The sequence below is a fragment of the Ornithorhynchus anatinus genome, chromosome 2 (genome assembly GCF_004115215.2).
Source record: "Ornithorhynchus anatinus isolate Pmale09 chromosome 2, mOrnAna1.pri.v4, whole genome shotgun sequence".
NCBI lineage: Eukaryota > Metazoa > Chordata > Mammalia > Monotremata > Ornithorhynchidae > Ornithorhynchus > Ornithorhynchus anatinus.
Window position 1 is genome coordinate 166,942,185 of NC_041729.1, and position 21,005 is coordinate 166,963,189.

At 67.2% G+C, this 21,005-nt stretch overlaps 1 protein-coding gene across 1 annotated transcript in view; it reads right to left on the bottom strand.

Moving 5' to 3' along the window:
* EPS8 (epidermal growth factor receptor pathway substrate 8) overlaps nucleotides 1-20,767 on the bottom strand; it is a 64,945-nt gene extending 44,178 nt beyond the window's left edge. Inside the window, exons 1-6 of the mRNA XM_039911255.1 lie at nucleotides 20,535-20,767; nucleotides 12,004-12,094; nucleotides 10,345-10,418; nucleotides 7,271-7,321; nucleotides 2,175-2,242; nucleotides 1,884-2,045 (exon numbers count right to left, since the gene is read on the bottom strand). Coding sequence (XP_039767189.1) covers nucleotides 1,884-2,045; nucleotides 2,175-2,242; nucleotides 7,271-7,321; nucleotides 10,345-10,418; nucleotides 12,004-12,065 — 417 coding nt within the window. The 5' untranslated portion in view covers nucleotides 12,066-12,094; nucleotides 20,535-20,767. The remainder of the gene's footprint in view (nucleotides 1-1,883; nucleotides 2,046-2,174; nucleotides 2,243-7,270; nucleotides 7,322-10,344; nucleotides 10,419-12,003; nucleotides 12,095-20,534) is intronic.
* Nucleotides 20,768-21,005: the final 238 nt, after the last annotated feature.

Genomic DNA, 21,005 nt, shown 5'->3' on the forward strand with positions numbered 1-21,005 from the left:
CGGCACACAGTGAGCGCTCAACGGACACGAACGTTATCATAAGCCCCCTCTGGAGAAGGAGAAGCGGCGTCGCTCGGTGGCAAGAGCCCGGGCTTGGGAGTCAGAGGTCGCGGGTTCGAAGCCCGGCTCGGCCGCCCGTCAGCCGGGCGCCTCCGGGCAAGTCACGTCGCTTCTCCGGGCCTCGGTTCCCTCGTCCGGAAAACGGGGGTGAAGGCCGCGAGCCCCACGTGGGACGACCCGATGACCTCGTATCCCCCCGGTGCCTAGAACGGCGCTCGGCCCGTAGTCGGCGTTTCACAAACGCCCTCACTGTTACTGTTGCGGCCGAGGGGACACGGAGATCGTTCGAAAAACGGCATCGGCTGACCGCCCGACGTTAATGGGAATAAACTGCGGATGTGGACTCGAGTGGCGAGGGGGAAGAGGGAGGGGGCGACTAAAGGGCGGGGATCCGAGCGGAAGGGCGACGGAGAAGGGAGAGGGAGAAGAGGGAAGGAGAGCTCAGTCGCCTCCTCCGAGAGGCCTTCCCCGACTGCGCCCTCCCTTCCCCTCCCTCTCCCTTCCGCGGCGCCCCGACCCGCTCCCTTTAATACCGTCGGTCTTCGTTAAGCGCTTACTACGTGCCGAGCACTGTTCCGAGCGCTGCGGCGGACACGGGGTCATCGGGCCGTCCCGCGCGAGGCTCACGGTTAATCCCCATTCTCCGGATGAGGGAACCGAGGCCCAGAGAGGCCAAGTGACTCGCCCGCAGTCACGCAGCTGACGAGTGGCGGAGCCGGGAGTCGAACCCCCGACCCCCGACTGCCAGGCCCGGGCTCTTTCCACTGAGCCGCGCTGCTTCGATTTCTATTAACGCCCGTCTCCCCCTCTAGGCCGTCAAAGCTCATCGGGGCAGGGACGTGCCACAGCGCTCTCTCCCGAGCGCTCACTACAGCGCTCCGGACACAGGCAAGCGCTCAGTCCGCCGGGCTCGGTGACCGCCCGGAGGGCTCCTCCGGCGCCCGGGTGGATCCAGGCGAATCGGGGGGGACACGGTCCCCGTCCCACGTGGGGGGGGGGGGGGGGCCCACGGTCTCCGTCCCCAGAGGCGGCGTGGCTCGGTGGAAAGAGCACAGGCTGGGGAGTCAGGGGCCGCGGGTTCTAACCCCTCCACTTCTTTAAAGGCGGCGACGGCACCGGGGAAGCGCTCGCTACGTGCCGCGCACCGTTCTAAGCGCCGGGAGGGATGGAGGTTGGCCCACGGGGGGCTCCCGGTCTTCATCCCCATTACACGGATGAGGTCGCCGAGGCCCGCGGGATAAAAATAACGTCGGTATTTGTTAAGCGCTTACTAGGCGCGGAGCGCCGTTCTAAGCGCCGGGGGGGACCCGGGGCCGACGGGTCGGCCCCCGTGGGGCTCGCGGTCTCCGTCCCCGTTTTCCAGACGAGGTGACCGAGGCCCAGAGAAGCGAAGCGACTCGCCCGCGGTCACCCGGCTGACGGGCGGCCGGGCCGGGATTCGAACCCGAGACCTCCGACTCCCAGGCCCGGGCCCTCTCCACTGAGCCGCGCCGCTTCGGGGGGGCGTCTCGCCCAAGGCGACGCGGCGGAGCCGCGATTCGAACCCGCGGCCTCCCCCCGGGCCCCGGCGACCTCGCCCGGGAAACGGGGACGAAGACCGTCGGCCCCGCGGGGGGCCGCCCCGCTGACCCCGGACCCGCCCCGGGGCTTAGGACGCGGGGCTCGGCGCGCGGCGGGCGCTTAACCGACACCTCCGTCGTCACGACCGCTTCCCGGGTGAGGGGACCGAGGGCCGGAGGCGCGGGGCGCGCGGCCGGACCCCCCCCCCCCCCGCGGGGTTCCGCGGAGGCGGCGGGACGGGGCCGGGGGCCGGCGACGCTCACCCCCGACTCCAGGTCGACGAGGCCGACGGCTCTGTCGTCCACCCGCAGGATCATGTCTTGCGTCCACACCCGGCCCTTGGCCAACAGCAGCCTGAGCTTGCGGATGCCGTCGTCCACGGTGACCACGGCGTCCCGCCGGTCCAGCACGAACGTGGTGAGGTGCTGGCGAGAGGGACGGGAGGCCGTGGCCGCTCCCGGGCCGGGCGGCGGCCCCGCGCCCCGCCCCCCCCCCCCCCCGGCCCGCTCCCCGACCGCCCCCGCCGGCCCCCGGGAGGTCGGAGGGCGCCTCACCTCCACGCGGTACCGGGAGACCTCGGACGCGCGGCCGACGCCGTCGCGGGCGTAGTCCTTCCGTCGCTCTGAAAGGGAGAACCGGCGCGGGCTCGGCGGCCGGGCGCCGCGCGGGTGGCGGCCCGCCGCCTTTCGCGACCGAGCCCGAGTAAAAGCCCGCCTCCTCCGGGGGGCCTCCCCCCTCTTCTCCCGCTCCCTCCCGCGTCGCCCCCTCCCCCCGTCCCCCTCTCCCGGCCCCGCGCCGCCTACGCCCGCCTCCCTCGCTTATTCATTTTCCATTCATCCGATAGCATCTATCGAGCGCTCACGACGGGCAGAGCGCCGGACCGAGCGCTCGGAACCGACGAGTCGGCGACGGACAGAGACGGTCCCCGCCCTCCGACGGGCTCGCGGTCCGATCGGGGGAGACGGGCGGACGGGGACGACGGCGACGGACAGAGTCGAGGGGAAGGACGGCTCGTAAGAACGGTGGCGACGAAACAGGATCGAGGCGACGTACGTCTCATTAACGGAATAAAGAGGGCGACGAGAACACAGACGGTCGAGGGGACGAGCACGGGGCCGAGGGGAGGGGAGAGGGGGAGGAGCGGAGGGAAGTGGGGGGAGAAGAGGGTTCGGCCGCGGAGAGGCGAGGCGGGGGCGGCCGAGGGAGTTAGAGGGAGAAGGGGAGCTCGGTCCGGGAAGGCCTCTCGGCGGAGGCGAGGAGGGAGGGCGGCCCGGGGGTCGACGGCGGGACGGGCGAGACCGGGGGACGGCGAGGAGGCGGGCGGCGGGGGGGCCGGTGGAGAGAGAGAAGGGAGGAGAGGTAGGAGGGGGCCGGGGGCCGGACGGCCTCGAAGCCCGGAGCGAGGAGTTTCTGTTGGGAGCGGAGGTCGACGGGCGACCGCCGGAGGTGTCTAAGAAGGGGAGTGACGGGCCCGGAGCGTTTCTGCGGGAAGACGAGCCGGGCGGCGGGGCCGAGGACAGACCGGAGCGGGGCGAGACCGGGAGCCCGTCGCGGGCAGGGCGCGCGTCCGCTGCATCGAGCAGAGCGCTCCGCACACGGCGGGCGCTCGATAGACGCGCCCGCCACGCCGCCCCCGGGGTGATCGCGGCCGGTTTGTTTCCGGGAACGTCCGTCTCGCCCTCCAGACGTCTGCCGCCGACTCGTCCGTTCCGAGCGCTCGGTCCGGGGCTCCGCACGTAGCGGGCGCTCGATAAATACCCTCGGACGAACGAATGGACGGTGAGCTCGTGGCGGACGGGGAGCGTCGTGTCCGTGTTACTCCCGCGATCGTTCGACGGCATTTACCGAGCGCTCGCTACGTGCGGAGCACCGCACCAGGCGCTGGGAACGCACAGATCGGCGACGGGCGGAGACGGTCCCCGCCCTCTGACGGGCTCGCGGTCCGATCGGGGGAGACGGACGAGAACGACAGCAATCAACAGAATCGAGGGGATGGACGTCTCGTCAGCAAAATGAATAGGGTCACAGCAATACGTACAAATCAGCATCACGCTACCGTTCTTCGGTCCTCTCCCGCACGCTCAGTACAGCGGCCCGCACCCAGCGGGCGCTCGACGCGTGCCGCCGAACGGATACGGCGGCGACCGTCCGCCCCTTCCCCGGCTCTCCGGCCCCTCCCCGGCGTGGCCGGGACCCGAGGGCGGACGGCGGCTCGGGGCGGTCCGACGCGGCGGGGGGCCGCGCGACCCAGCGGACCGGGTCCGCCCCCGGGGGGGCGGAGGGACCCGGGTCCCAATCCCGACTCCGCCGCACGTCTACCGGGTGACCTTGAGCCAGGCGCTCCGCTTCTCTGGGCCTCGGTTTCCTTATCCGTAAAACGGAGATGAAATCCCGCCCCTTCCAACTTCGACCGGGAATCCCACGCCGGTACAGGATCCGACCGGATGACCCTGCCTCCGGCCCGGCGCTTAGTACGGTGCTCTGCACACGGTAAGCGCTCAATGAATACGATAATAATAACGATGACGACGGCGGCATTCGTTAAGCGCCTATTATGCGCGAAGCACCGTTCTAAGCGCTGGGGGCCGGGGGGGGGGGGGGGGGGGGGCGAATGCGAGGTAATCAGGTTGTCCCACAGCCTTAATCCCCATCTTCCAGATGGGGCCGCCGAGGCCCAGTGAAGTGACTCGCCCAGGGTCACCCGGCCGCCAAGCGGCGGTGCCGCATTCGAACCCACGGCCCCTGACCCCCCGAGCCCGGGCTGTTTCCGCCGAGCCGCCCTGCTTCTGCCGATAACGACCGCGTTACCCGCCGAGCGCTTACGAAGGGCCGAGCGCCGTTCTAAGCGCCGAGTTGAGGTAATCAGGTTGGAGACGGCCCCCGTCCCACGCGGGGCCCCCGGTCTTCGCCCCCATTTTCCAGAGGAGGTCCCTGAGGCCCGGAGAAGTGACGCGACTTGCCCGAGGTCACCCGGCAGACAGGTGGCGGAGCCGGGATTAGAACCCGCGACCTCTGCCTCTCCGGCCCGGGCTCCTTCCACCGGGCCACGCTGCTCCGAAAGGACCGAGTTCACACGAAACCCGGCTAACCTCTCGCCCTCCCCCCCCCCCCCCCCGGCGTGCCCCGAAAATGAGAAGCTGCACGTTTCTCACAGCACCCGCGCACGCGCTCGAAACCCCGCGTCGACTGACAGGGAGAGCGGAGCCCGGCGTCCGAACACGCGCCGTCCGGGAAACCCAAGAGGGGGAGAGAGGAAAGGAAGCACGGCCCAGAGCGGCCCAAAACCCGCGCTGGGACTCTCAGTCCAAATGCTGCAAAGCCAAAATTATCCGGGAGGGAACGGGAGGATTTCCAAGTGGCCTTGAAAATCCTCCTCTTCTAATGATAATGATTTTGGCATTCGCTAAGCGCTTACGACGTGCCGAGCACCGTCCTAGGCGCCGGGGGAGACACGGGGTCGGCGGGTCGGCCCGCGTGGGGCCCGCGGCCTTCATCCCCATTTTACGGATGGGGCAACCGAGGCCCGGAGAAGTGAGGCCGCTTGTCCCACCGGAACCCGAGACCTCCGGCTCCCAAGCCCGGGCTCCGTCCGCCGCGCCGCGCCGCTTCTCTTGTAGCGTCGCATTTATAAATGGATTTTCCCACCTCGATGGGAGCGGCCGTCGTCGTCGTCGCGATGATAATGATCGGGGGCTCCGTTAAGCGCTTACTACGTGCCGGGCCCCGTACTAAGCGCTGGGGCGGATCCGAGGAGCGGCGTGGCTCAGTGGAAAGGGCCCGGGCTTTGGAGTCAGAGGTCACGGGTTCGAATCCCGGCTCCGCCCCTTGTCGGCTGGGTGACCGTGGGCGAGTCGCTTCGCTTCCCTGTGCCTCGGTTCCCTCAGCGGTAAAATGGGGATGGAGACCGTGAGCCCCACGTGGGACATCCCGAGTCCCCCGTGTCTACCCCGGCGCTTAGAACGGTGCTCGGCACATAGTAAGCGCTTAACAGATGCCAACATTATTATTACCCGAGCAGATGGGGTCGGACCCGGTCCCCGTCCCCCGTGGGGCTCCCGGTCTCCATCCCCATTTGACGGATGAGGCAGGCGAGGCCCAGGGAAGTGATGCGACTCGCTCGAGGTCACCCAGCGGACGAGTGGCGGAGCCGGGATTAGAACCCGGGTCCCGGCTGTATCCGCTGGGCCACACTCCTTCTCTTCTTTACACCAGCGAAAACCAGAAGATCGGGGGAGGCCCGGGAGGAGGAGTCTGGGGGGGGCGGGGGGGGGCATCTGGCCGAGTCTGGTAGGCCGGGAGGCCCCCCGAAACAGAGGCCGCTCTCGGCCGGAGCTGAGATTGACGACGACGACGACGACGACGACGACAGTGGCATTCGTTAAGCGCTTACTATGTGCCGGGCACCGCTCCGAGCGCCGGGGGAGATACGGGGTCCTCAGGTCGTCCCCCGTGGGGCTCACGGTCTCCGTCCCCATTTTCCAGGTGAGGTTACCGAGGCCCAGGGAGGCGAAGTGGCCAAAGTCACCCGGCTGACGAGCGGCGGGGCCGGAATTCGAACCCATGACCCCTGACTCCCAAGCCCGGGCTCCCTCCGCCGAGCCACGCTGCCTCTGGAGGCCGGGCAGCCCCCCGAAACAGAGGCCGCTCCCGGCCGGGGCCGAGGCCGAGGCCGAGGGATCGGGTTTCCAGAATCCACGGGGAACTGGCTCACCGTGGGGAAGGTGCTCCCGTCACGTAACGGAGCCCGGTAGGTGCTCGAGGAATAATTATGATTTATTTTATCTAATGATTTATTTGGGAAGCGGCGCGGCTCAGTGGAAAGAGCCCGGGCCTGCGAGTCAGAGGTCACGGATTCGAATCCCAGCTCTGCCGCTCGTCAGCTGTGGGACCGTGGGAGAGTCGCTTCACTTCTCTGGGCCTCGGTTCCCTCGTCTGTCAGACGGGGATTAACCGTGAGCCTCAGGTGGGACGACCCCATTCCCCTGCGTCTCCCCCAGCGCTTCGAACAGTGCTCCGCACGCGGTAAGCGCTTAACAAATACCAACGTCATTATTATCATGGGGGTATCTGTTAAGCGCTTACCACGTGCCGAGCGCCGTTCTAAATACGATCGAATGGGACGAATCTCTCCCCGCGACCTCAACGTTCAACGCCCCGGACCCCGGGGCCTTCGAGGGGCCTTGTAGGCGGGGGGGGGTGTCCGCTTACTGATAGTAATAATGATAACGATGGCATTTATTAAGCGCTGACTACGTGCAAAGCACCGTTCTAAGCGCCGGGGACGATACGAGGTGATGAGGTTGTCCCACGCGGGGCTCCCCGTCTTCATCCCCGCTTGCCAGAGGCGGGGACCGAGGCCCAGGGCAGTGAAGCGACTGGTCCGAGGTCCCCCGGCTGACCGGCTGCGGGGGCGGGATCGGAACCCGCGCCCTCCGACTCCCCAGCCCGGGCTTCTCCCGCTGAGCCGCGCCGCCGCTTCCGTCGTTCTCTCGGACTCTCAGGAGGGCGCTCCGCACAGAGTGAGCGCTCGAGGAAGCCCGCCGACCGGCCCCCTCCCTCCCTCCCTCCCCCGATTTGGGTTTTGCAGCCGAGAGGGTGCGAGCAGGCGGTCCGGCACGCAGCTCGCGCTCGGCGCGCCGCGCTTCGCTACCTTTCTTCCTCTGCTTGGACGACGATCTGAAGAAGAACAATCCTTCGGTCCCTGATGAGGCAAGGGGCAGTTGAAAGCGCGGGCGTCCTCGGCTCCCCCCCCGGCCCGGAGAACGGGGATCTTCTCCCCGCTCCCAAACGTCACCAACGGGACAAACGTCCGCGTCTCGGGGGGAATCGCGGCGGACGCCGACGCCGGGACGGGAAAACGCCAAGCGACGAGAGGGGCCGGAGGCTTCTTGGGCTCAAGGATCGCGACCGTCGGCTCTGCCGCGCTGGACGCGCCCAAGCGCCTGGCACAGTGCTCCGCGCGCGGCAGGCGCTCAGTAAACACCCAGGCATCAGAGTGCTCCGAATGCAGTACGCGCTCAATAAATATCCAAGCATCAGAGTGCTCCGCATGCAGCGAGCGCTCAGTAAATACCCAAGCGCCAGAGTGCTCCGAACGCGGCGAGCGCTCGGTAAATACCCGAGCACCAGAGTGCTCCGAACGCGGCGAGCGCTCGGTAAATACCCGAGCACCAGAGTGCTCCGAACGCGGCGAGCGCTCGGTAAATACCCGAGCACCAGAGCGTTCCCAATGCGGTGAGCGCTCACCGAATACCCAAGCAAAAGGTACAGCGCTCCGCACGCAGTAAGCGCTCGACAGATCGCCTCTCTCCACGTTCAGGACGTGTCACCCCCCCCGCCCCTTCCTCGAAAACCTCCGGCGGTTGCCCATCCACCTCCGCGTCAAGCGAGAACTCCTCGCTCTCGGCTTTAAAGCCGTCCGTCCCCCGGCCCCCTCCTGGATCCCCTCCCTGCTCTCCTTTCGGTCGTTCGGTCGTATCTACCGGGCGCTTGCCGTGTGCGGAGCACCGGACCCAGCGCTCGGAAAGTACAGTCCGGCAAAAGACGGAGACACTCCGCTCCTCTGCCGCCGCTCACCTTCTCGCCGGGCCTCCGGCTCGCCCGTCCCGCCTCCGGCCCGGAATTCCCACCCGCCTCAAATCCCCCCTGACGATTCCTCTCCCCCCTTTTCCGAGCCTTACTGAGCGCCCCCCTCCTCCTCTCCCCCCCCCCCGCGTCGCCCCGACTCGCTCCCTTTCTTCCTCCCCCGGCCCGGCCCCGCGCCACCGATGTCCACATCCCTCGTTTTATTTTTTATTAACGTCCGTCTCCCCCCCCCCGCCTCCGAGACCGTGACCCCCCCGTGGGTAGGGACGGTCGCTGTTTATTGCCGTACTGTCCTCTCCCAAGTGCTCGGTACAGTGCTCCGCACACGGTAAGCGCCTCTGCCGCTCGGCGGCCGTGTGACCGGGGGCAGGTCACTTCACTCCTCTGGGCCTCGGTGACCTCATCTGTCAAATGGGAACCGACCGTGAGCCCCGCGCGGGGCGACCCGATGACCCCGGATCTCCCCCGGCGCTCAGAACGGTGCTCCGCACAGGGCGAGCGCTTCACAAATACCGACGTTATCATTACAGCCCCCCGATCGGACCGGGGGCCCGGCGATGGGCCGGGATGGTCTCCACCTGTTGCCCGACTGTCCGTCCCAAGCGCTCAGTCCAGTGCTCCGCACACAGTAAGCGCTCAATGAATACCGTTGAATGAACGATCATCAATAAATACGACCGGATGCACGAATGAATCGGCGTCACTCCATCACCCTCCTCCCCTTCCTCTTCTCTACCGACTCTGCCCGTACGGAGGACGCGGCCAAGACCCCCCGCTCCCGTGCCCCCCGCCCCCCGAGCCCTCGGCCCGGCCCCCGCTCCCTGCCCGACCCCCAGAGCCGCCTTCGCCACGCGGCCGATAGGGAGCCCGGCCCCCCCCGCCCCGCCTCTCGCGCACACACTGCGCACCACCCCCTGCCCCCGGGAGGGACGGGGGGCAGGGGGGATGACCGGGCGGCTTCTGGCTCCGGAACCAGCTCTCCCACGGGGGGTCTCCGCCCTGATCCCTCGGACCCCCGCCCGCCCCGCCTTCCCTCCCGGAGACACCCCCCCCCCCCGCCATTCCCAAAGAACCCCACGCACCCCCTTCCCTTGCGAAGACCCTCCGCCCGCCTCCCTCTTCCCTCCTAAAGGCCCCCACCCACTCGCCCCCTTCCCCCCCCAAGGGCCCCCGCCCACTCCCCTCCCCGAAGACCCCCGACCGCCCCCTCCCTCCGTAAGACCCCCACCGCCTCTCTCCCCCCCACAGAGGCCCCCATCCGTCCTCCCCGTTAGAAGACTCTATCCGGCCCCCGACCCCGGAAGACCTCTCTCCCTTCCCACCAGCCTCCTCTCCCAAAGACCCCCGCCCACTCGCCCCCTCCCAAAGGATCCCGCCCACTCCCCTCCCCGAAGGCCCCGGCCGCCCCCTTCCCTCCCTAAGACCCCCACTCACCTCTCTTCCCTCCCAGTGGCCCCCATCCGCCCTCCACCTTAGGAGACGCTATCCGACCCCGGAGGGAGGGCCTCTCTCCCTTCCCACCCGCCCTTCACCTCTCAGAGACCCCCACCCGGTCGCCCCCTCCCAAAGGACCCCGCCCACTCCCCTCCCCGAAGGCCCTTGGCCACCCCCTCCCCTCCCTAAGACCCCCACCCACTCCCCCCTTCCCAAAAGCCTCCGGCCACCCCCTTCCCTCCCTAGGACTCCCACCCACCTCCCTTCCCTCCCTAAGACCCCCATCCACCCCCCGACCTCCCCAAGGCCTCCCCCCCACAAAGACCCCTCCCATCCTCCCTCCTTCCCTCCGTAAGACCCCACCCGCTCCCCACTCCCCCTTCCCTCCCAAAGACCCCCGCCCCCCCCCCGCCCACCTCCTCTTCCCCCCGAGAGACCCCCACCCACGTGGGAGAGGAATCGTATCCGTCCACCCCGGCCCGGCGACCGCACTCACCAGCCGGGGGGGGGGGGACGGACGGACGGACGGACGTGGGCGACGGCAAGGGGGGGGGGCAGTCGTTCCGGGGACACCCCCCGCCCCCCCCAAGGATGACCCCGTCCGCTCCCCCAGACGGGGTCGTTCGGGGGGCCCCGCGGCCAGACCCTCCCCTCCAGCACACACTCGCCCACGCAGGGGACCCTTGTACCACAGGGCACGCGTACCGTACAGGGCCTTGGCGCTGGACCGCGCGTCGGACCCCGCGTCCGACGGGGGATACGACGGCGAGCCGTAGCCGCTGAAAGAAAGGAAGAAGGAGAACCGGAGCCCCGCGTTACTTACTTAGTGAGGGGTGTCAGCGAGGAGGACGGTATCCGTTAAGCGCCTACTGTGTGCCGAGCACCGTTCTCGGCCCCGGGGGGATGCGAGGTGACGGGGTTGTCCCACGTGGGGCTCCCGGACTTAATCCCCGTTTAACAGTTGAGGAAACTGAGGCACAGAGAAGTGACTCGCCCAAGGCCGCACGGGTGACGAGTGGCTATTTATTTCGTTAACGAGCTGCACATCTCCCCGATCCATCTATCTTGTGGATGTTGTTTCGTTTCTGTTTCGCTTTGCCGTCCGCCTCCCCCGTTTAGACCGGGAGCCCGTCGTCGGGCAGGGACGGTCTCTATCCGTGCCGGACTGTCCGTTCCAAGCGCTCAGGTCCGGTGCTCTGCACATAGTAAGCGCTCGGCAAATACTGTCGAAAGAATGGATGAATCCGGCGCTTAGAACGGCGCACGGCACGTAGTGAGAGCTTAACAGATGCCGGTATCATCGTCTTCCCTCCTAGACCGCGACCTGCTCCGGGCAGGGATCGTCTCCGTGGGAATCGTACTTTCCGAGCGCTTAGTACAGAGCGCTCAGCACGCAGTAAGCGCTCGACAAATACGACCGAAGCGAGTGAATGAAATACGTCTGATGGACCGAGGTGAGCCCGACCGAGCGGAGGAACCGGGGACCGGGCAAACGGGGGGGGACGAGGTTTGAGTCTCGGCTCTGCCACGGGCCTGTCGGGTGACCTCGGGTGATGATAACGTTAATGATGTTGGTGTTCGTTAAGCGCTCACTACGCGCAGGGCACCCTTCTAAGGGCCGGGATAGGTACAGGGTCATCAGGCTGGCCCACGTGAGGCTCACGGTTAATCCCCGTTTTCCAGATGGGGTCACCGAGGCCCAGAGAAGCGAGGTGACTCGCCCACGGTCCCACAGCTGGCGGGGGGCAGGGCCGGCATTCGAACCCATGACCTCGGACTCCCAGGCCCCGGCTCCTCCCACTGAGCCACGCCGCCTCTCTGGCGGTCTCACAGATGGCAGCCGCACGGTAATAACGAGAATAACGTCGGTATCCGTGAAGCGCTCACTGCGGGCCGAGCACCGTTCTGAGCGCCGGGGGGAGATACGGGGTCATCGGGGGGTCTCCCGTGGGGCTCCCAGTCTTCATCCCCATTTGACGGAAGGGGGAACCGGGGCACGGAGGAGCGAAGCCACCTGCCCCGAGTCACACAGCCGACAGGCGGCGGAGGCGGGATCAGAACCCACGACCTCCGACTGCCAAGCCCGGGCTCTTGCCGCTGGCTGACCTGCGCCCCCCCCCCCCCCAGCGCTCAGAACGGCGCCTGACACGTAGTAAGCGCTTCACGGACACCATAAAAGGGGGCGGCGCCTCGGAACCCAGGCCTCTCCCCACCCAGGGAAGGCCAAAGGTCCGTCCCGGGAGAACGGGAACGGCCCGCGACGGCCGGAGGGGGCAGCCGGGAGTCCCGGGTTCGGGTCCCGCGCCGCCGGCTGGGTCCGGACGGCCCCCCTCCGTCCCCGAGCGACGTCCCGGCCCGACTCACTTCATCTGCGCCCGGCGGCCGGCGAAGCCTCCGGGAGGGGAGCCGGTCGCGTAGCCCTTCATCCTCCCGCTCACGGCCTCGGGCCCCGCTCCTGGTGGAAGAGGAAAGAGACGTCGGTTGGGATTTCCCGGCTCCTCGAGACCCTCCGGCCGTCGTCCGCCCACCTGCGTGTCCAACGGAAGCCGGTCACCGTCGGCTTGGAAGCCGGGGCCCCCGTCCCCCGTCCTCCCTCCGGTCCCTTCCGTCCTCCCCCCCGGCGGCCCGCGCGCTCCGCTCCTCTCGCGCCGACCTCCTCCCCGGGCCTCCGGCTCGCCCCAGATCCCCCGGACGATCCCTCTCCCTCCCCTTCAGAGCCTTACTGAGCGCCCGCCCCCTCCAGGAGGCCTTCCCTGACTCGGCCCCCCTTCTCCTCGGCTCCCGCTCCCTTCTGCGTCGCCCCCGATCCTGGATTCGCCCCCTTTATTCCCTCCCCCGCCCCCCCCCCACCTCCATCTCCACGGCATTTCTGGCTAGAGCCCGGGCCCGGGAGCCCGAGGTCACGGGTTCTAATCCCGGCTCCGCCAGCTGCCTGCTGTGTGACCTGGGGTGGGTCACTTCACTTCTCCGGGCCTCGGCCGCCTCATCTATAAAACGGGGACGGAGACGGCGAAGCCCACGTGGGACGGGGACCGCGTCCAACTCGATTTGCTTGGATCCACCCTGCGCTTCGTAATAATCATCATGTTGGCATTCAAGCGCTGACTACGCGCCGAGCACCGTTCTAAGCGCTGGGGGAGATACGGGGTCATCGGGTCGTCCCACGCGAGCTCACGGTCTCGACCCCCATTTTCCAGATGAGGTCACTGAGGCACAGAGAAGTGGAGCGACTTGCCCACAGTCACCCGGCTGCCAGGCGGCGGGGCCGGGAATCGAACCCGCGACCTCTGGCTCCCGAGCCCGGGCTCCTTCCCCTGAGCCACGCTGCTTCTGGGGCCTGGCGCGTAATAAACGCCTAACGAATACCTTTATTATTCTATCTGCAACTTACTGATATCGATATCTGTCTCCCCCACTAGACCGCGAGTCTGTTACGAGTAGAGAACTTGTAATAACAACGTTGGTATTCGCTAAGCGCCCGCTATGTGCCGAGCACCGTTCTGAGCACTGGGGGAGGCACAGGGGAAGCGGGTCGTCCCACGTGGGGCTCCCGGTCTCCATCCCCATTTTACGGATGAGGTAGCTGAGGCACAGAGAAGTGAAGTGACTCGTCTACCTCTTCCGTCGTAGCGTCCTCTCCCAAGTGCTCAGTACAGTGCCCTGCACACCGTAAGCGCTCAGAACATCCAAATGACTGATGCGCTGACTGAGGGACACACAGCGGAGCACTTGTTAAGCACTTACCCTGTGCCATCCATTCATTCGATGGTATCTATCGCGCGCCTCCGACGTGCGGAGCGCCGTACCGAGCGCTCGGAACGGACGGTTCGGCTACAGATAGAGACGGTCCCTGCCCCACGACGGGCTCACGGCCTGATCGGGGGAGCCGGACGGACGAGAACGACACCATCACGATAAGCGGGCACCGTACCGAGCGCCGGGGTGGATACGGGCCAGTCAGGTCGGACCCGGTCCCCGTCCCCCGTGGGGCTCCCGGTCTCCACCCCCATTTGACGGATGAGGAGACGGAGGCAACAGAGCAGCGAAGCGACTCGTCCAAGGTCACGCAGCAGACCGGTGGCGCAGGCCGGATTAGAACCCAGGTCCTTCTGACTCCCGGGCCGGGCTCTGCCCGCTCGGCCACACTCCCTCCCCCGTCCTCGAGATCCCTGCCTTCACGGGACTTCTAGTTTACTGCGTGCAAGGCGCTGTACCGAGCGCTTGGGAGAGCAGAGGAGAATCAGTAGAGGAGCGGCGCGGCTCGGTGGAAAGAGCCCGGGCTCGGGAGTCAGGGGTCATGGGTTCGAATCCCGGGCCCCGCCCCTTGGCAGCCGTGTGACCGGGGGCGAGTCGCTTCGCTTCTCTGGGCCTCGGGTCCCTCATCTGGAAAACGGGGATGAAGACCGGGAGCCCCGCGTGGGACCACCGCATTCGCCCGCGTCCGCCCCGGCGCTTGGAACGGCGCTCCGCGCACAGTGAGCGCTTAACGAACACCAGCATTATAATCCCCGCTCTCGAAGCTCCGCCGCTTCTCTGCTGTGCGACCTCGGGCAAGTCGCTTCGCTTCTCTGGGCCTCAGTGACCTCGTCTGGAAAACGGGGATGAAGACGGCGAGCCCCACGGGGGACGACCTCGCTACCTCGTATCTCCCCCGGCGCTTGGCACGCGGTGAGCGCTTAACTGATACCGTCGTCGTCCGGTCGATACGATCCCGGCTCTCAAAAAGCTTACGGTCTACTGTGTGCAAGACGCTGTACCGAGCGCCTGGAAGAGGACGAGCGAGTTAATAGGACACGATCTCTGCCCTCGCGGGGCTCGCCATCTACCCAAGGAGAGAGACATTCAATTAAAACGGACACGGCCGCCCGCTGCTTCACCGGTACTTCCCGGGCGCTTTCTGGGCGCAGAGCGCTGTACTGAACCCCGGGGAGAGTCCGCCACAGCGATGAACGGACCCGTTCCCCGCCCCCAACGGGCTCACACGATAAGCTGCGGAAATAAGGTCGACCGGGGCGATCCCGCCACGGTCTCGGGCTGGAGGTTAGGCCCCGGGCGCGGCTCTCTCATTCATTCGTTCGGCGGTATTTCCTGAGCGCCTACTACGTGCAGAGCACTGGACTAAGCGCTTGGCAAGTACCGTGGGGCAACAGAGAGAGACCACCCCCGCCCGACGACGGGCTCGCGGTCTAGAAGGGGGGAGACGGACAACGCACGGCAGGCGGCCCGGCGTCGATACCGTCGAAATAGAGAAGTAGAATCACGGGTCTATACGGATCATTAATAAGATAAATAGAGAAGTACATAATGCCCACAGATAGGCACGGTGCTGAGGGGAGGGGAAGGGGGAAGAGCGGAGGGAAAGGGAGGCTCGGTCTGGGAAGGCCTCCCGGAGGAGGTGAGCTCTCATTCATTCATTCGCTAGCATTTATGGAGCGCTCACTGGGTGCAGAGCGCCCAACGGAGCGCTCGGAACCGACGGTTCGGCCACAGACAGAGACCGTCCCCGCCCGCCGACGGGCTCACGGTCTAGGAGAAGCAGCGCGGCTCAGCGGCAAGGGGCCCGGCTTGGGAGTCAGAGGTCGTGGGTTCCGATCCCGCCTCCGCCGCCGATCCGCAGCTGGGGGCCCGTGGGCGAGTCGCCTCGCCTCTCTGCGCCTCGGTTCCCTCATCCGGAAAGTGGGGAGGAAGACGGGGAGCCTCACGGGGGACGACCCGATGACCCCGCATCCCCCCCCCCGGCGCTCAGAACGGTGCTCGGCGCCTAGTGGGCGCTTAACGGGTACCGACATTATTATTCCGGGACGGGGGGAGGACGCGGGCCGGGGGGGTCGGCGGCGGGCCGGGCGGCCGGTGGGCCCCCCGGTGCCCCTTCCCCACCCCATCCGACCCCCCCTCCGGCCCGGGGCGCCAACGCCGCCGCTCGCGCCGCCCGTCCGGGCTCCGCCGGGCTGTCATCCGAGGACGCTCCCCGGGCGGAACCGTTTCACCCCGCCGCCCTTGGGAGGCGTCCACCCCGGGGGCCCGGGAAACCGGCGGGAGCCGGCAGCTCCGGAAGATCTCCCCCCGCTCATCCGAACCTCGGCCGGAAGGGGCCGCGGGAAAGAAACCGAGATCGAGCGGCGGAGAAAGGACGAAGGCCAAGAGCCCCGGCGAGGAGGTCGTCCCTAAGGAGGATCGTCGTCGGGGACACGTGGGGCGTGCGCCTCCGTGGATACGTGGGGAGGGGGTCGCCCTCGGCCAGCACGGCGAGGGAGGGAGGGGGTGGAGAGGAGGAGGAATCGACTCATTCATTCAGTCGCATTCATTTATTTTAGAGAAGCGGCGTGGCCCGGCGGAAAGAGGCCGGGCTTGGGAGTCCGAGGCCGTGGGTTCCGATCCCGCCTCCGCCGCCGATCCGCCGGGTGACGGCGGGCGAGGCGCTTCGCTTCCCTGGGCCTCGGTTCCCTCGCCCGGAAAGCGGGGACGAAGACGGCGAGCCCCACGGGGACAGCCCGGTCGCCTCTGTATCTAGAGAAGCGGCGCGGCTCGGCGGAGAGAGCCCGGGCTGGGGAGTCAGAGGTCCTGGGTTCTAACCCCGCTTCCGCCGCTCATCGGCCGGGTGACTTGAGGCGAGTCACTTCGCTTCCCTGGGCCTCGGTGACCCCATCTGGAAAACGGGGATGAAGACCGGGAGCCTCACGGGGGGACGGCCCGATGACCCCGCATCTCCCCCGGCGCTTAGCACGGTGCTCCGCACGTGGTAAGCGCTTAACAGATACCCACGTTATCATCATCTCAGTGCCCAGAACGGTGCCGGGCACACAGCGGGCACTCAATAAAGACCGCTGATCGTCAAAGTCGGTCTCCCCCTTTAGACCGGAAGCTCGACAGGGGGAGAGGAGGTGTCCGACAGACCCGCTGCATCACACTCTCCCGAGCGCTCAGGACAGGGCCCTGCACTTAGTAAGCGCTCGACCCCACCGACCGACCGGCCGACTGAAGAGAGGGAAGGCGGGGAGGGGGAAGGAGGGAAAGGGGGAAGGGAGCGAACCGCGGTTTCAGCGGAAAGAGGCCGGGCTTGGGAGTCACAAGGTCACGGGTCCTGATCCCGGCCCCGCCGCCCGTCAGCTGGGCGACTCCGGGCCGGTCACTTCGCTCCCTGGGCCTCGGTCTCCTCATCTGCCAACTGGGGACGAAGACCGGGAGCCCCACGCGGGACAACCCGATGACCCCGCGTCCGCCCCGGCGCTCAGAACAGCGCTCGGCACGTAGCGGGCGCTTAACGAATACCGTCATTATCGTTAATAAGGGAAGAGATCCGAGAGAGGAAAGAAGGGGAGGAGAGGAGAGCCGGAAGGAAGGAAAAGGAGAAGGTCGGAGCTGCCCGCCGCCGTTTCGGGGGCTTGTGTCTTCCCGTGGGCCGCGTGTTGCGCGGCGAAGCAGCGTGGCTCAGTGGAAAGGGCACGGGCTTGGAAGTCAGAGGTCAGGGGTTCGAATCCCGGTTCTGCCACGCGTCGGCTGCGTGACCGTGGGCACTTCGCTTCTCGGTGCCTCGGTTCCCTCATCTGGAAAATGGGGATGAAGACCGTGAGCCCCACGTGGGACCACCTGATTCCCCCGCGTCTCCCCCAGCGCTTAGAACAGTGCTCTGCACAGAGTGAGCGCTTAACAGATACCGACATCATTATTATTATTATTATTATTATTATTATTGTCACGACACGATGTCTTCGCACCCCGAGAGAGAACCGCCAAAGGCCTTTATCGCCTTCTCCGAGGTGAAACTTTCCTCCAACTGGGAAAGGGCTGCATTTTGGGGGGAGGGATGGAGACGGGAAGGGGGACAGGGAGGCGACATTTCGAGAACGACGCGGGCACGTCTTGAGGCGCGGTTTTGCTCCTCTTTTTGTTTTTCCCTGGTGTTTCCATGACCTTAAAAGGAGCGGAAATATTCGTTCTTTGGAATTAATTTAGGAGAGAATCCAAAATGGCTTCACAAAGGGGTGTGTCTATGTGTGTGTTCTGGGGAGCCTGGGGCGGGGGGGGCCCTTAAGTCAACTCCTCAAGGAGCTGACCGTCAGAGAAGCAGCGGAAAGAGCCCGGGCCTGGGAGTCAGAGGTCATGGGTTCGAATCCCGGCTCCGCCACCCGGCAGCTGGGTGACCGTGGGCGGGTCGCTTCGCTCCTCTGGGCCTCGGTGACCTCATCTGGAAAATGGGGATTTACCGCGAGCCTCCCGTGGGCCCACCCGATGAGCCCGTATCTCCCCCGGCGCTCAGGACGGCGCTCGGCACAGAGTAAGCGCTTAACGGATACCGACACGATCGTCATTCTTCCCAGAGGCCTTCCCCGACCGCGCCCCCGTCTCCCCACCTCCCGCTCCCTTTCTTCGTCCCCCCCTCCCGGCCCCGCCCCCCTCACGATCAATAATCCCCACTTTTCCAGATGAGGGAACCGAGGCCCAGAGAACAACAACAACGTTGGCATTCGTTAAGCGCTTCCTAGGTGCGGAGCCCCGTTCTGAGCGCTGGGGGAGATCCAGGGTCATCGGGTCGTCCCGCGTGAGGCTCACGGTCTTCGTCCCCGTTTCACAGACGAGGGAACCGAGGCCCGGAGAGGTGAAGTGACTGCCTAAGGTGACGCTGCAGACAAACGGCGGAGCCGGGATCAGAACCCACATCCCCTGACTCCCAGGCCCGGGCTCTTGCCGCTATTTATTTAGCTTCGCGTCCGTCTCCCCCTCTAAGCTTGTTGCGGGCAGCGAACGGATCTGTTCTACTGTTACACTGCGGTCTCCCAGGCGCTCAGTACAGTGCCCCGCGCACAGTAAGCGCGCCACGAACACAAACGCACGGGGGCGTGCCGCCGAGAAGCTTCCGGCTTCCTTACCAATTTTTTTTTTTTTTTGGTACGGTATCTGTTAAGCGCTCACCGTGGGCCGGGCGCTGTACTACGCGCCCGGGAGGATACCGGATAAGCAGGTTGGACAAGGTCCCCGTCCCACGTGGGGCTCCCGGTCCTCATCTCCATTTTACGGGTGAGGGAACCGAGGCCCGGAGAAGTGAAGCGGCTCGCCCGAGGTCACGCGGCAGACGGGTGGCGGAGCTGGGATTAGAACCCGGGTCCTCTGACTGCCGGGCCTGGGCTCTCTCCGCTCTGAAGCCCCTCCGTCACCTGGCCCGTCCTAAAGCCTCCTCGACCTCTCGGCCGCCTCGGACGCCGCGGCCCACCCTCCGCTCCCGGAGACGTCCTCCCGCCTGGTCCGGGCCGCCCCCGGCCCCTCCCGGCCGTCCCCCTCCGTCCGCGGCCGCTCCTCTTGCGTCTCCTCCTCCGCGGGGGTCCCTCGGGGCCCGGCCCCGGGTCCCCTTCCCTTGTCCATCTCCGGCCGCTCCCTCGGGGGACCCGTCCGCTCCCGCGGCTTCCGCCCCCGCCTCCACGCGGGACGATTCCCAAACCTCTCCCCCTCCGGCCCCCGGCTCTCTCCCTCTCCGCCGTCCCGCGTCTCCTCCCGCCTTGGGGACTTCTCCGCTCGGCTGTCCCCCCGTCGCCTCAAGCTGAACGTGCCCAGATGGGAACTCCGCATCCAAACCCCGTCCTCTCCCCGACTCTCCCATCACCGCGGACGGCACCGCCGTCCTTCCCGTCTCACGGGGCGTTACCCTGGACTGGTCTCCTTCCGCTATTCAATCCGTCACTAAATCCCATCACTTCGACCCCGCCGACGTCGCTAGAGTCCAACCTTTCTCCTCCATCCAGACCGTCGTCGCGTTGATCCGATCACTCGTCCTCTCCCGCCTCGCTGACGGCGTCGGCCTCCTCGCCGACCTCCCCGCCTCCCGTCTCTCCCCGCTCCCGTCCGGATCTCGCTCCGCCGCCCGCGTCGCTTTTCTCCAAAAACGTTCAGTCCGTGTCTCCCCCCTCCTCGAGATCCTCCGGCGGCTGCCCATCCACCTCCGCGTCCAACAGAAACTCCTCGCCGTCGGCCCGAAAGCCCTCAATCCCCTTCCCCCCTCGCTCAACGATAATGATAGCGCTATTTGTTAGGCGCTTACCATGTGCCGCGCACCGTTCTAAGCGCTGGGGTAGACACGCGCTCATCGGGGGGGGGGGGTCCCCCGTGGGGCTCCCGGTCTTCATCCCCATTTTCCAGATGAGGTCAGTGAGGCCCGGAGAAGTGAAGCGACCTGCCCCGAGTCACCCGGCTGACGAGTGGCGGAGCCGGGATCGGGACTCGCGACCTCTGACTCCCGAGCCCGGCCTCCTTCCGCTGAGCCACGCTCCTTCTCACTTCTCTGGGCCTCAGTTCCCTCATCTGGAAAACGGGGACGAAGCCCGCGAGCCCCAAGTGGGACGATCCGATCGGCTCGTCTCTCCGCCGGCGCTTGAGACAGTGCCCGGCAGGGGGTGGGCGCCCGACGCACGCCACCGTCAGGATCAGCGTCCCCTCACCCGGCCGATCGGCTGCTACGGTCCAGCCCGCACGCTTCGCCCCTCTAACGCCAGCCGACTCGCTGTCCCTCGACCTCGCCCGTCTCGTCGCCGCCCGAACCGCGGCGTGACCCCCGGCGTTCCCCCGGACCGAGCCGGCTCTTCCCGATCCCGAGCGTCCTCCGGACGCACGCTCGCTCTCGATCCCGCGGGGAAGAGCTCCGGGTCCCTCCGGACGGCCAGCTGGCCGCAGGCGGGGGACGCGTCCGCCTATCCTTCTCCCGTCCTCTCCCGGGCGCTCAGGCAGCCGGCGCTCGACAAATACCGCTGCCGAATGAATCCGCTCCTCTTCCGTCGTCGTTCTTCCAGCCCCGCCTGAAAACGATAACTATTTCCTCTTGCCTCTGACTAATCCGTTCCACCGATCCCTCCGGTTCTCCGCTTCCCGCCCGGCGCACGCATCCACACCCCCGGCAGGCACGCACAAACCTCACGGCCGAAGGGCACACCCTGGATCCGGGGCACCGGAGGAGGAGGAGGGCAGGTGGCGGAGGGGTTTGAGGCGGGCAGACGGGGGGGGCAGAAGATGGGCGGGCTAGGGGCAGGAGACGAGCAGGCAGACGGGCAACGCACGGGCAGAAAGCGGGGGGAGAAGGAGGCAGGCAGACGGAGGAGCAGGAGACGGGCAGGAGACGGGCTGCCTGGGGCAAGAGACGGGCAGGCAGAGGGGCAAGAGGTGGGCAGACTAGGAGCGGGAGACGGGCGGGCAGAGGGCCAAGGCACGGGCGGAGGGGGGGACGGAGGCGGGCAGACAGAGGGACGGGAGATGGGCGGGCGACAGCCAGGGGGTGGGGCAGGAGGCGGCCGGAAAGAGGGGCAGGGGATGAGATGGGAACCCGGGTCCTTCCGACTCCGGGGCCCGGGTTCTGACCGCTGCGCGCAACGCTGCTTCTCTTGCCG